General features: G+C 45.0%; 1 protein-coding gene across 1 annotated transcript in view; it reads right to left on the minus strand.

The window, feature by feature from the left end:
* Positions 1-13,977, minus strand: part of LOC120939954 (ATP-dependent translocase ABCB1-like) — a 143,780-nt gene that overhangs the window by 80,220 nt on the left and 49,583 nt on the right. The window contains 2 exon segments of the mRNA XM_040352424.1: positions 6,426-6,570; positions 13,161-13,251. Of these exon segments, the coding sequence (XP_040208358.1) occupies positions 6,426-6,570; positions 13,161-13,251 (236 nt within the window).

Here is a 13,977-nt window from a genome sequence, read left to right on the forward strand (position 1 = left end):
AATATGTTGGACCCCTAATTATATCATCACATTTTATGTAAGCATGCATGTACATAATGTTTTAAGCATATATATATATGCTTATTACCACCTACGCCCATATAAAACGTTGTTTTGGATAGAGTAGGTATAGGCCCCTAACAGATCATTTGTTGCTGGCTATGTCCCATTGGGACCCCCTGAAGATACATCAGGAAAAGAGAAGAATCTCTCCGAAGTGAATGGAATTCTCCCCTTAAAGAGTAACCCCACTTTTGTTAAGAAAGCAACAATTAGGGATGAGCTGAACACCCCCCAGTTTGGTTCACAGAGGGACATGCGAACAGGCAAAAAATGTGTTCGAACACCGTTAAAGTCTATGGGACACGAACATGAAAAATCAAAAGTGCTAATTTTAAAGGTTAATATGCAAGTTATTGTCATAAAAAGTGCAATGGGAAACCTGCGTTGCGCCAGAGGGGGGCGGGTCACCCATACACGTCACTGGGTAGCCCCGGCGATTCCCCTTGCGTCTCTGGCCCAGCTCTCAGCTATATAAGAGCTGTCAGGCTGGATCGTGTGTGTCGCATCCTCGCTGGAGATCATCGCTGGAGAACGAGAATGGATTACATCGCTGGAATCTTTTTTTTATTTTTAATAAAGGACTTGTCCCAAGCCGTCTCCTGTCGTTTTTAATATTTTGACACTTTTTTTTGTGAAATGGTAAGGGGTACACAATGTACCCCTTACCAATTCACATGGGGGGGGCAGGATCTGGAGGTCCACTTTGTTAAAGGGGGCTTCCAGATTGCGATAAGCCCCCCGCCCGCAAACCCCCACAGCCACCATGTTAAGGGCATGTGGCCTGGTACGGTTCGGGGGAGGGCGCTCTCTTGTCCCCCCCTCTTTTCCTGCGGCCTGCTAGGTTGCGTGATCGGATAAGGGTCTGGTATGGATTTTTGGGGGGAGCCCCACGCCATTTTTTTTTTAATTTTGGCGCGGGGTTGATATGCGGAAGTAACTCTTCTGCCTCTTCTTCCACCGCAGAGGATCTTCAGGCTCGTCCTACGTTGCCGTGTCTTCTTGTGAATAAGCCGCGCTGCCTTCTGGGAACTGTGTGTATCCCAGGAGGCAGCCGTCCATTCACAAAGCGCTGTGCGAGACGCGCATGCGCAGTAGGAAACGGGCAGTGAAGCCCTTAGTAAGAATGGAGGCGCCAGGACCGAGGGATCGCCTGCGATCGCTGTCGGGGGACCGACATCGCGGGCGGCTAGGACAGGTAAGTATCCTTATTTAAAGTCAGCAGCTACACTATTAGTAGCTGCTGACTTTAAAAAAAAATTGCGGGTGGAATCCCGCTTTAATATCTATACCAGACCTGAAGGGCCTTGGGAGTTTTAAATTACTTTTTTTCCTTTAGAAATGTCATTTTGTGCAGGGACTTTTATAAACACGGGAAACATGTGCTACTTTACAGGCATATTACAGACACCCCTCAGGTACGGAATTTAAAGGAATATTTCACTTTAAGCAGTATTAAAATCACTCCTTTCGAAAAAACTGCAGTTTTTAAAACTTTTCTTTGCATTGATACATGTCCCCTGGGGCAGGACCCGGGTCCCCAAACACTTTTTATGACAATAACTTGCATATTGACCTTTAAAATTAGCACTTTAGATTTCTCCCATAGACTTTTAAAGGATGTTCCGCGGCTTTTTGAATTTGCCGCGAACACCCTAAATTGTTCACTGTTCGGAAAACAGGCAAACAGTCACCGTTTGAGTCAAACTCATGTATGACCCGAACATAAAGCTCATCCCTAGCAACAATCCCATCTGGATGATCCATGCACATTGCAGGGAGTGTAACAAACTTCGTAGCAGGTAGTATACCTTTTGTAGTTGTGAAGAAATTGCTCTTCGTTTTCTCTGACTACATACTAATTTTGACGGGAAGGGTCTGGTTGTTTGTACATTTTTCATCCATCCGTTGACAGATGGAAAACGGACATCAATGCATCTCAATGCATCTCAATGGAAAAAACGGATGTTAATGGATGATCATCCAGTTACGTCCAGGGCCGGCCCTATGATGGGACCGGGTGGTACCATGGGTACCAGGCAGCACTTTTAGGGGGGCAGCATACTGATGCCCGCCAGCCCGTTCCGCCAGCTCCGCTACCCAAATAAAATTGATGTCCTTTTTTTTCCCATAAATAGAGCTTTCTTTTGGTGATATTTGATCACCTCTGCGGTTTTTATTTTTTGTGCTATAAATATATATATTTTTTAACTTTTTGCTATAATAAATATCCCCAAAATTTAGAAAAATAAACTATTTTCTTCAGTTTAGGCCAATATGTATTCTTCTACATATTTTTGATACAAAAAAAAAACACAATTAGCGTACATTGATTAGTTTGCGCAAAAGACATTGTGGCCGCCAGCAATTCACAGGTCCCTTTATACTCCTGGATACATGTATAGAGCCATGACAGGTCCTTTTATACGCCTATATGCATGTATAGAGCCATGACAGGTCCTCTTTATACATCTATAGAGCCATGACAGGTCCTCTTTATACGCCTATATACATGTATAGAGCCACGACAGGTCCTCTTTATACTCCTATATACATTTATAGAGCCATGGCAGGTCCTCTTTATATTCCTATATACATTTATAGAGCCATGACAGGTCCTCTTTATACTCCTATATACATTTATAGAGCCATGACAGGTCCTCTTTATACTCCTATATACATTTATAGAGCAATGACAGGTCCTCTTTATACTCCTATATACATTTATAGAGCCATGACAGGTCCTCTTTATACTCCTATATACATTTATAGAGCCATGGCAGGTCCTCTTTATATTCCTTTACATGTAAAGAGTAATGACAGGTCCTCTATATACATGTATAGAGCCATGACAGGTCCTCGTTATACCCCTTTATACATGTATAGAGCAATGACAGGTCCTCTTTATACTCCTTTATACATGTATAGAGCCATGACAGGCCCTCGTTATACTCCTTTATACATGTATAGAGCAATGACAGGTCCTCTTTATACTCCTTTATACATGTATAGAGCCATGACGGGTCCCCTTTAGTTATCATGATATAAAATAATGAATGTGGGGGCCTTTTGGTTGGCGTGATTTTTTTTCTGGGGGAGGGGGGGGGGCAGAGTTTCATTCTTGGTCCCAGGCAGCACAATGTCTTGGGCCGGTACTGGTTACGTCCGTTTCCATCCGTTTCCTTCAACATCTGTTTTCTGGAATGGATGAAAGCCCTGTTTTCCTTCTGTTTGAAAACCGTATCGGACAAAAAACAGATGTAAAAGGACAAATGATGAAACGATGAAAAAGCTAAAAAGTTTGTCCGATGGAGCATACACACGGTTGGATTGTCCACAAAAACAGGTTCGTCAGACATATGTTGTCAAAAAGTCTGATCACGTGTACGGGCCTTTAGAGAGATCTAAGCACAAACAAAAGATGTGGCTGCCTAAGCAACCACATTATTGTCAGTGTTCAGTAAAATGTTCCCTTACATTAGTGGTCATTGGCAGACACATCGGCGGTCAGTAAAGTCAGTAAAGTGCTCCTTACATTAGTGATCACTAAAGTACCCCTATACCAGGCATGTCCAAAATCCGGCCCGCGGGCCGATTGCGGCCCTTGGTCCGGTTTAATGTGGCCCCCCTGGTAATTTGGATATATATATCTTTTGCGGCCCCCTGGGCCACTAAAGATATATACTGTATTTATCGGTGCTACCTCAGAGGGGACAGGGAGGGGGCAGAACGAGCGCCGTCAGATTACGAATCTCCTGTTTACTCAGTGGCATCTGTACTAGAAAGTCCTGTCTCCTGGGCTGCCATTGGATGACGTTCTGTCTATCATAGGAGGCGGGACTTTGTATTAAAGAGGCCGCCGAGTAAATGGGAGATTTTCCTTTATGTAATCTGTTGGCGCTCGTCCCATCACCCCCATGTCCCCTCCGAGGCTGTAGATGGGAATGGATGAGGCTGCACTGATGGCAATGGTGAGACTGCACTGATGGCAATGGGGAGGCTGCACTGACGGCAATGGGGAGGCTGCACTGGTGGCAATGAGGAGGCTGCATTCATGGCAATGGGGAAGCTGCATTCATGGCAATGGTGAGGCTGCATATCGATGCAAATGTAATTTTAATGAAAAGAACTGTGAAGAAAAATAAAGGTCAGTGCCTATCGAGGCACTGACCTTTATATTGCTTCACAGTTCTTTTCATTAAAATTACATTTTTTTCCTGAAACTTCCCTCTTAAAGTGAAGGTGCTTGTTATACACCAATAAATACAGTATATCCCAATAACACGCCCAAGCTCATCCTTAGTCCTGAGCGGGGGTAGGGGATTCGTTGGGGCCACAAAAGCGAGAGAATTCTTGTTGAGCAGTGCTCTGACAAACACACTTGAACCAAATTTTTAATGGGTCAAAGAATGTCAGGCAAAATGGTCGGCCCTCACGCATGTTCACTTCATCAAATCTGGCCCTCTTTGAAACAAGTTTGGACACCCCTGCCCTATACTTTAGTGGTCAGTGGAGAAGGCCCCCCTTGGATCAATGGAAGAAGGACATTGCTGGATATTGGTGGTCATTTGCAGAAGGGCCCACTTACACTGATGGTCAGTGAAGTGCCCCTTACATTAGTGGTCAGTGAAGTACCCCTAGACGTAATTGGTCAGTGGAGAACGGGTCCCCTTAGATCGGTGGTCAGTGGAAGGACCACCTTACTGTATAATGGTGGTCCTTGGCAGAAGGCTGCCTTGCAATGGTGGTTATAAGAAGAAGGGTGCCATTATATTGGTGGCCAGTGGGAAGAAACCTCCTTACATCAGTGTTCAGTGAGAATATTGCCCCCCTCCTTATAGATGGCCAAAGCAAGCATTGGCGTCAGTGGTTTCTTACTTTAGAGCAGGACTTGACAAATTTGCTTGGAATCTAGGAGCCAGCTAAAAAAGTAAGGAGCCAGGAACGCGCCCCATCCCGCCGAGCTTGCGTGCAGAAGTGAACGCATATGTGAGTAGCGCCTGCATATGAAAGCGGTGTTCAAACCACACATGTGAGGTATCGCAGCGATTGGTAGAGCGAGAGCAATAATTCTAGCCCTAGACCTCCCCTGTAACTCATAACATGCAACCTGTAGAATTTTTTAAACGTCGCCTATGGCCATTTTAAAGGGTAAAAGTTATTGTCGTTATTCCACGAGCGGACACAATTTTGAACCGTGACATGTTGGGTATCAATTTACTCGGCGTAACATTATCTTTCACAATATAAAAAAAAATGGGGTAACTTTACTGCCGAGCTTGCGTGCAGAAGTGAACGCATACGTGAGTAGCGCCTGCATATGAAAGCGGTGTTCAAACCACACATGTGAGATATCGCCGCGATCGGTATAGCGAGAGCAATTATTCTAGCCCTAGATCTCCACTGTAACTCAAAACATGCAAACTGTAGAATTTTTTAAACGTCGCCTATGGAGAATTTTAAGGGTAAAAGTTTGTCGCCATTCCACGAGCGGGCACAAATTTCAATCGTGACATGATGGGTATCAATTTATTCGGCGTAACATTATCTTTCACAATATAAAAACAAATTGGGCTAACTTTACTGTTGTCTTATTTTTTTAACTCAAAAAAGTGTATTTTTTCCCAAAAAAATTGCGCTTGTAAGACTGCTGCGCAAATACGGTGTGACAGAAAGTATTGCAACGACCAACATTTTATTCTCTAGGGTGTTAGAATAAAAAATATATATAATGTTTGGGGGTTCTAATTAATGGGAAGGAGATGGGCGGGCAGTGAAAACAGGCAGGGGAATATCCATTACCATTGCTGGTTGTCTTGTCATACCAAAGGCCACCACAAGAGGCCGCCAGATTCCATAAGGAAGCATAGGACTGCAGGAGGCCGCAAAGGCGCGGCCTCAATTACCAGCCGGCGTGGCCCAACGCGATCGCGCACGGAGACAGGATACCCCAGCTGTGCAGCCCCAGGCGCCAGTTTGCTAATTCTAGTCGCAAATGCGACCTGGCGCCCGGGGTTTGTCGAACCCTGCTTTAGAGAAAAGAAAGTGCTTGTTGTTTAAGAAACACCCAGCAAGCTCTGGAGAAACCTTAGGGTTCCACAGAACCCTGGTTAGGAACAGAGGTTACAAGGTTGCAGACAGTCTCTCTGTCACCGATCAAAGGTGCTGTCACATGGGGTAAGTCACATGCTCCTTTATACCTGGAAGTACCAAGTGTTTTCTTTCACTCTTGGTGGCTGAGCAGGGCGGGGGAGAAGAGAAAGAAAGGTAAGTGTGTTTTGCCAGGGGAGGGGGCATTAAAGAGAACCTGTTGCTTTGGTTTGGATTAACACTACAATGTATGTATCACATCGCAATAAACTTACATGTCATATTTTGTCCAAAAGAGACAAAGCTGTCTGTCATCTCCCCAAACACCAGCATCATGAGTGGTAAGGCGGCTCCATGTATGAGGGCTGCTAAAGTTCCAAGCAGCATCAATAATTTGTCTGTGGCTCCAGAGTATCGGAACTGAAAAAGAACATTCAGACAGTCATCTTTCTTCCTTCATGTAAAGGGAGGTGAATTTTCAATATAATTCTGCAACAGATAGTAAAGGGTTAATTCTCTTACCTGTTACAATTAAAGGGGAACTGCAGTCTGCTCACAGAATTTGTAATAAAAACAACGGCCCGGATTCACAAAGCACTTGCGCCAACGTATCTCGAGATACGCCGCATAAGTGCAAATATGCGCCGTCGTATCTATGCGCCGGACTCAGAAACTAAGATACGCCTGAAAATAGGCTTCATCCGACCGACGTAACTTTCCTACGTCGGCGTAGAGTGGGCGCATATTCACGCTGGACGTATTTGGCGCACCCATTGATTTTCTATTCACATATGCAAATGAGGGAGATACGCCGATTCACGAACGTACGTCCGTCCGACGCAGTGCGCGTAAAGTTATACGTCCGGCGTAAAGTTATGCCCCATAAAGGAGGTGTAACTCAGCAGCATCCATGCAAATGGCTGCACCAGGGAACACAAGCCGACGTATTTTACGTAGTTTACGTAGGACGTGAATATGACTAGGCGTAGGTTACGTTCACGCCGTAGGCAGTGATCTGGCGTATCTTAGGGAGTAGTTCCGACGTGATTCTGAGCATGCGCACTGGATGCGTCCACGGGACGGCGCATGCGCCGTTCACTATACGTATCTGTCTGAGACTCAGCCCATCATTTGCATGGGGTCACGCCTCATTTGCATGGCTCACGCCCACTTCCACATACGCCGGCTTACGCCTAGGAAACCCAGCGCAGATTTGGCAGCACTGGTTTTGTGAATCCAGTGCTTGCCTCTCTGCGCTGCGTCGGCGTAGCGTAAAGGAGATACGCTACGGCGGCATAAATATGCGCCGATGTATGTGAATCCGGGCCATCTTTGCCATTCTGAAGCTTTCTTCCAACCACTTTGCATATTGTTTTCTTTATACTGTGATTCTGTACTCGCGAAATATGCTGCAGAAATCTCCCTCCACTGAGCCTGGCTGCAACCATTTTAACTGTGGGCAGCGGAAGCTGCTGCCTGTTCACTTCCTAGATTTACACAGACACACAACTCCAGCTCTGCAGCTCTCATTGGCCCTCTTATGATTCACCCTCCCTTACTGGCAAACTCCCACGGGTGATTGAGAGAGCTGTGCATGATGTCAAAGGCCTAGGCATTTTACCAGACAGGAAACAGGAAGTAGGCTGTATAAGGTATTTACTGGCAGAATATTTTTTTTTTACTATCCAAAGTTAAAACAACAAGAGCAGAAGATTTAATAGATGAAAAGTTTAAAAAATTACTTTAGGTCCGCTTTAATGTATTATTTTATCTGTTCCTATCAAAAAAATTGATTCCTTCTCAAGAATGGTTATTTTATTTCCACCAAAAAATGCCATCTTTCCTACTCTCCATCATAAACAGCTTATAGCATCTTGTAATTAAAGAAAATTTGTTCTCCGAAAAAAAGTTAGACTGTCACTGCTGACCTCTTCAACTGAAAATGCTAGGTGCCTGGCTGGATGGGGATTGAGTGGCTTCAATACTTTCACTGACCAGGAGACGTATGCAGATCAGGGACTCTTGCTTGTGCTTTATACCTGTTGCCGGTTAAGCCAGTGACCCGGATTCAGATAGAGATACGACGGCGTATCTCCTGATACGCCGTCGTATCTCTGAGTTCCGACGGTCGGATCTATGCGCCTGATTCATAGAATCAGGTTCCGCATAGATCTCCCTAAGATCCGACAGGTGTAAGTGACTTACACCGTCGGATCTTATGCTGCAATCTCCCGCTGGCCGCTAGGTGGCGTTTCGTTTTTTTGTACGCGACGAATATGCAAATGAGGAGTTCCGCCGATTCAGAAACGAACGCCCGCCTGTCGTTTTTTTTTTACGTCGCTAGCGTTCGGCTTTTTCCGGCGCATAGTTACCCCTGCTATGTGAGGGGTATCCTATGTTAAGTATGGCCGTCATTCCCGCGCCGAGTTTTGAATTTTTACGTCGTTTGCGTAAGTCGATTCAGAATACGGCCGGACGCAAGTTACGCTCACGCCGAAACCAATGACGTCCTAGCGACGTCATTTGGAGCAATGCACGCTGGGAAAAATCGCGGACGGCGCATGCGCTGTTGGATCGGCGCGGGGACGCCCCTGATTTAAATTGTAGGCGCCCCCTAGCCACGGAATTTGAATTCCGCCGGGGGATTTATGATACGCCGCCGCAAGTTTTGAGGTAAGTGCTTTCTGAATACAGCACTAGCCTCAAAAACTTGCGCCGGCGGATCGTAAATCAGATAGATTACGCGGATCTAAAGATCCGCTAATTTATCTGAATCTACCCCAGTATTTTTAAATAGAGGTCAGAAATGGCAGCCCCCTAGAAGCTAAAGACTGAACCCTGAACTGACTATTAAATATAAAATACTACAGAAGTCAAAAACACTGTAAATTTACCTATTCCATGTATTACATTTACAACCACTCAAAGGTAAAGCCTAACTCCAGCCATAACGTTGTATTTGTTTTGTATATGGCAGGAGAGGTTTAGTGTTTCTGACAGCATTAGGGGTGCCTCCTTAATCCATGCGCCTGGCCCCTAATCTTCATGCAGGGCACCGGACACATGGATTTCAATGGGATTTTTTTTTTTTAAGCACATGATTAGAGCCTGAAGCTCTAATTGGCTTAAAAAAAGGATGGGCTTGGGGCGTAGAACACTGTGCCCTGAGCCCACCCAATTGTGTGACATTAGCATATTAATATCCGCTAATGTCTTCCTGCTTTTCCTCCTGGCTAATCAGGAAGCGGGTTCTATGACCCGATTGCCCAGGGAGTCTTAGGACTCCTAGCTAATCAGATCTGAGGACGCGTTTCCTGTTCGCCCGGGAGGAGAAGCAACGGCCCTGTCAGCAACAGCCTCTTCCTGGAGCCCTACCCCGGATTCAACTCGCCATCGGTCTCTTCCTGGCACCACGGTAAGGCCATGAATTGCGCGCCTAGTAAATCAGCCTCATTATCTCTTGCTGGTTTCATGCAGAACAAAAAATTATAATATCTTTTTTTTCAACTTAAATGGGTTGCTTTTCAGATATACGTGTTCAAATGCTTTCAAAAAGCAGAGATTGAATGTAATCCGGTCAGTGATTATGAAGATAAATGGAAATAAATGGCCCCCTGCAGACGTGCGTTTCCATCACAGATCTAAAAAGCTCCTAATATTAATGATGAAAGGAAATTCAGTGCAATTACTCTAATTAGATCAGACATTCTGAGTGCTATTTTACAGGCTTCCTGGAAGTTAAATGACCTATATTTATGAGATCGGCTGACAGTGTCCTCGTGTCACTTTTATTGCTGTATTTAAAGGGGATGTCAACCTAAAAGCAACACGTTATTTGCTTCTACAGAATTCAAAGAATACTTCATTTGGGCCAGCTTGGTTAAAAAAAAAAAAAAATCTTATCATACCAAAAACGTCTGGCTGCTGGGGATACTGTTAGCGCTGGTTCATGCTATAAATTGCATGTAAATCGTACAGAAACTGCATCGCATTCCTGTGCAATTTACATGCGATTCAGTGCGGTGCAATTTGAGCCAATTCATTTTGAATGCGCCGCACCGTAACTGTGTTGCATGGTCATTTTATACCATCGATCCAGTGCGGGCAAACTGCACTCCGTTTGTTATCCCTTTGAGGTGCCATTAATTTTGTAATGACACCCGCAGCGGGTCGCAAACAGTGCGATTTCAGGGATCACTGCGTTTCCCGCACTGCAAATGTGTGAACAGGGGTTAGTCAACATACTGTAAGGCTGGGTTTCTGGTCAGTGTGTACACCACTCATAAAGTGCCTCAAAGAAGCTGCTTGCAGCACTTTTTTTAATGTCCTGCCAGCGCAGCACCCCAAGGAGAAAGCACTCAGGCTTTCACACTGGGATTGCAGAGGAGGCATTTTTCAGGCGTTTTACAGACGTTTTTTTTGGTGCTAAAGCACCTGAAAAACGCCCCACATATGAAAGGGGTCTAATACTGTTGGACCGACAGCACAGTACAGAGTAATAGACCTCTGAATGCTTTGGAGGGCTCTCTTAAGACCCGTACAGACCAGGGATGTCCCGATACCGATACCAAGCATTTCCCGAGTACTTGTACTCAGGGGAAATGCTCCGATGCTTCACCCAATACTTGTACAGTCAGGTATCGGGTGGTGGGGGGGGTTACAAGTCTTCTCTGTGTTGTCTCCCCCCCCTGATGTCTTCTCCCCCGTGCCGTCTTGTTCCCCCGTGATGTCTTCTCCCCGTCCGTGCCGCTCTCCCCCTGTGATATCTTCTCCCCGTCCGTGCCGCTCTCCCCCCCGTGATGTCTTCTCCCCATCCATGACGCTCCCCCTTCGTGCCGCTCCCCCCGTGATGTCTTCTCCCTGTCCGTGCCGCTCTCCCCCCCCCCGTGATGTGTTCTCCCCCTCCGTGCTGTCTTCTCCCCGTCCGTGCCGTTCTCCCCCTCCGTGCCGCTCTTCCCCGTGATGTGTTCTCCCCGTCCGTGCCGTCTTCTCCCCATCCATGCCGCTCTCCCCCCCTCAATATGTCAGGATGGAGAGCAGAGGTAGGAGCCGCTAAACCCGACTCCTACCTTTTCTGAATTGACAGAGTCAGTGATTACTGACTCTGTCCATTCATATAACTGAAACATCGTAACTTGTGTTTACGATGCTTCAGTTTATGAATGGAGAGGAGCTTCTCTCCATTCATTTCAGCTGAGGCTGTAGAGAAAGGGACTGGGGAATATGTGTCCCTAGTCCCTTTCTCTGTCTTAAAGGGGAGATGTCAGAGGTCTGTTAAGACCCCTGATATCTCACCAAAGCCCCCCAACAGGGCTAATTAAAAAAAAGAAAAAAAAATTTGCAATAAATAATTAAAAAATAAAATGTAAATAATTAGAAAAAAAACACACACTGACAAACCACTACCCCCCCCCCCCCTCTAAAAAAAAAAATCACTGTAAAAAAAAATGTGTAAAAAAAAAAAAAAATACTGTCACATGACATTAAAAAAAAGTATCGGTATTCGGTATCGGTGAGTACTTGAAAAAAAGTACTCGGTCTCAAAAAAGTGGTATCGGGACAACCCTAGTACAGACGATACGTAAATCGAAAAATTTCACCCGACGAACGATCTGCCAATTTTCAAATCGTTAGTATGGTGATTTCGACAGTCGATTCCGGTTTTTCGTCCGGCAAAAGCTGGATGTGCAGACTATAAAATTTTTGTGTCAGATGTGAACTCGACGTCCGATTTTCGGACAAAAAAAAAAAATCGAATGCTCAGAAACGAAAGAATACATACAAAACTATTCAACACATTACATCACTTCTGAAGTTGTATTCTGTCGTATGAGAATTTTCATATGGCGAGTAACCTCTTCACTTTCGACATGAGACTAACATGCAACAAAAAACTGACAAACGGTCATCCGAAAATCTGATCGTGTGTACGAGGTTTTACTGACAGAGTCCTGACAGACAGATTCAGGTATTATCAACTAATAAGTGCAGAGAAGGGCAACCAAACTGATAAGAGGCATGGAGGAGCTCAGCTATGAGGAAAGATTAGAGGAACTGAATTTATTCTCTCATGTACAAATATATAAGTGGTCCATATAGTGAACTTGGTGTTGAGTTATTCACTTTACGGTCAACACGAAGGGGGCACTCTTTACATCTGGAGGAAAGGAGATTTCATCTCCAAATACGGAAAGGTTTCTTCACAGTAAGAGCTCTGAACATAGGTGTGTGCAGCCTATTGCATTAGGGTGTGCACCCCAAAGCTCAAACACACTACCGATCACACACCATGTTCATTCAGAAAGGGAAGGGGCTGATAAATACATATTTACCGGCCCCTTCCCTCACTCATCCTAAAACATCTCTGCAGCAACAGCCGGCAGAAGAGGAGTCGGTGGTGCTGCAAAGGGAAGCTTGAGGTGCTGCAGAGGGAAGGAGTGGGGAGCCAGGGCGGAAGGGGGAACCTGTGCTGCATAGTATGATTAGGGTGTGCCTGGGCACATACATACTATAACTGGGTACTAATATTTATAGGTAAAGGTGATCCTGGGGAAATCTGATCAGGAAGGAATTTTTTCCCCTGCTGTAGCAAATTGGATCTGCTGGAGTTTTTCACCTTCCTCTGGATCAACTGTGGGTATAGAATTGGGTATATGGGATTGTATGATATTATATATATATATATATATATATATATATATATATATATATATATATATATATATATATATATATATATATATATATATATATATATATATATTAATGGTTGAACTTGTGTCTTTTTTCAACCTGATTATGTAACTAAATGGAGGTCTTCCATATAGATGTGTATTTAGGTTCATCTAACTGTGGAAGGAATATCAGCCCCTTTTAAAAAATTCTCTTTCTGCAATCAACATCATTACCCCAGAGGTTCTGAGAAACGGCCTCAAGCTAAATATATCAATGTTCTCACCTTGGATAGAATGACCCATTAACAGACCACCATCCCAGGTGCCGGCACTTACCATGGTAAAAGGGCTGACCATTTTCGGCTTTTCAGCTTTTTCTTTTCCTTTGTCTTTGTCTTTGGATTTTGAAAAAAGTCCTTTCTTTTTCCTGCAAAAGAAACGCAGATGAATGGCCAATTTATTCAAAAGGTTCTCATTTTCTTGTACGTGAGCACCAAACATGCACACATTTTGGTGGCGGCCCCTCCAGCACATTCTTATTTTCCTTTTGCTCTCCTGATACTTAGTTCAGCCACCAGAACCAAAGGCATGAAGACCTGTGTAAGCTCCAAGTCACAATTTGGAGCTTACACAGGGCTGGGATCGGGGCGGACTGACCATTCGGCCACTCAGGCACTGCCCGAGGGCCCCATGCCACTAGGGGGCCCCATAAGGGTTGCCAGCCTCAATAAAACCAGGGACGGTATGTAAAAATCTGTGTTTTTTTACATCTGTCCCTGAAATGTCCCTTACCGATATCCTTTTGGTCTTAAAATCCCAAGATTATAGATGGCCCACCTCTCCAGTACCTTCTCAGTGTGTGTTTGTATACTGTGTGTGTATATTGTGCGTCTGAGTGTGTATACAGTACTGTGTGGCCCCATAATCTATTGCCTGGGGGCCCCATAATCTCCTTTTGCCCGGGGGCCCCATAATCTCCTATTGCCCGGGGGCCCTATGAGTTGTCAATCTGCCCCTGGCTGGGATTACTTCCCTCATCTTCGTGTGAAAGGTCAATCACCCATCACCAGCGTTCTCAGCTGGTGATAGGTGAAGTCATACCCATACCCATAAGTACTGAGTATCTTTTTACGCTCCTGACAGCAAAACATTG

The sequence above is a fragment of the Rana temporaria genome, chromosome 5 (genome assembly GCF_905171775.1).
Source record: "Rana temporaria chromosome 5, aRanTem1.1, whole genome shotgun sequence".
Classification (NCBI taxonomy): domain Eukaryota; kingdom Metazoa; phylum Chordata; class Amphibia; order Anura; family Ranidae; genus Rana; species Rana temporaria.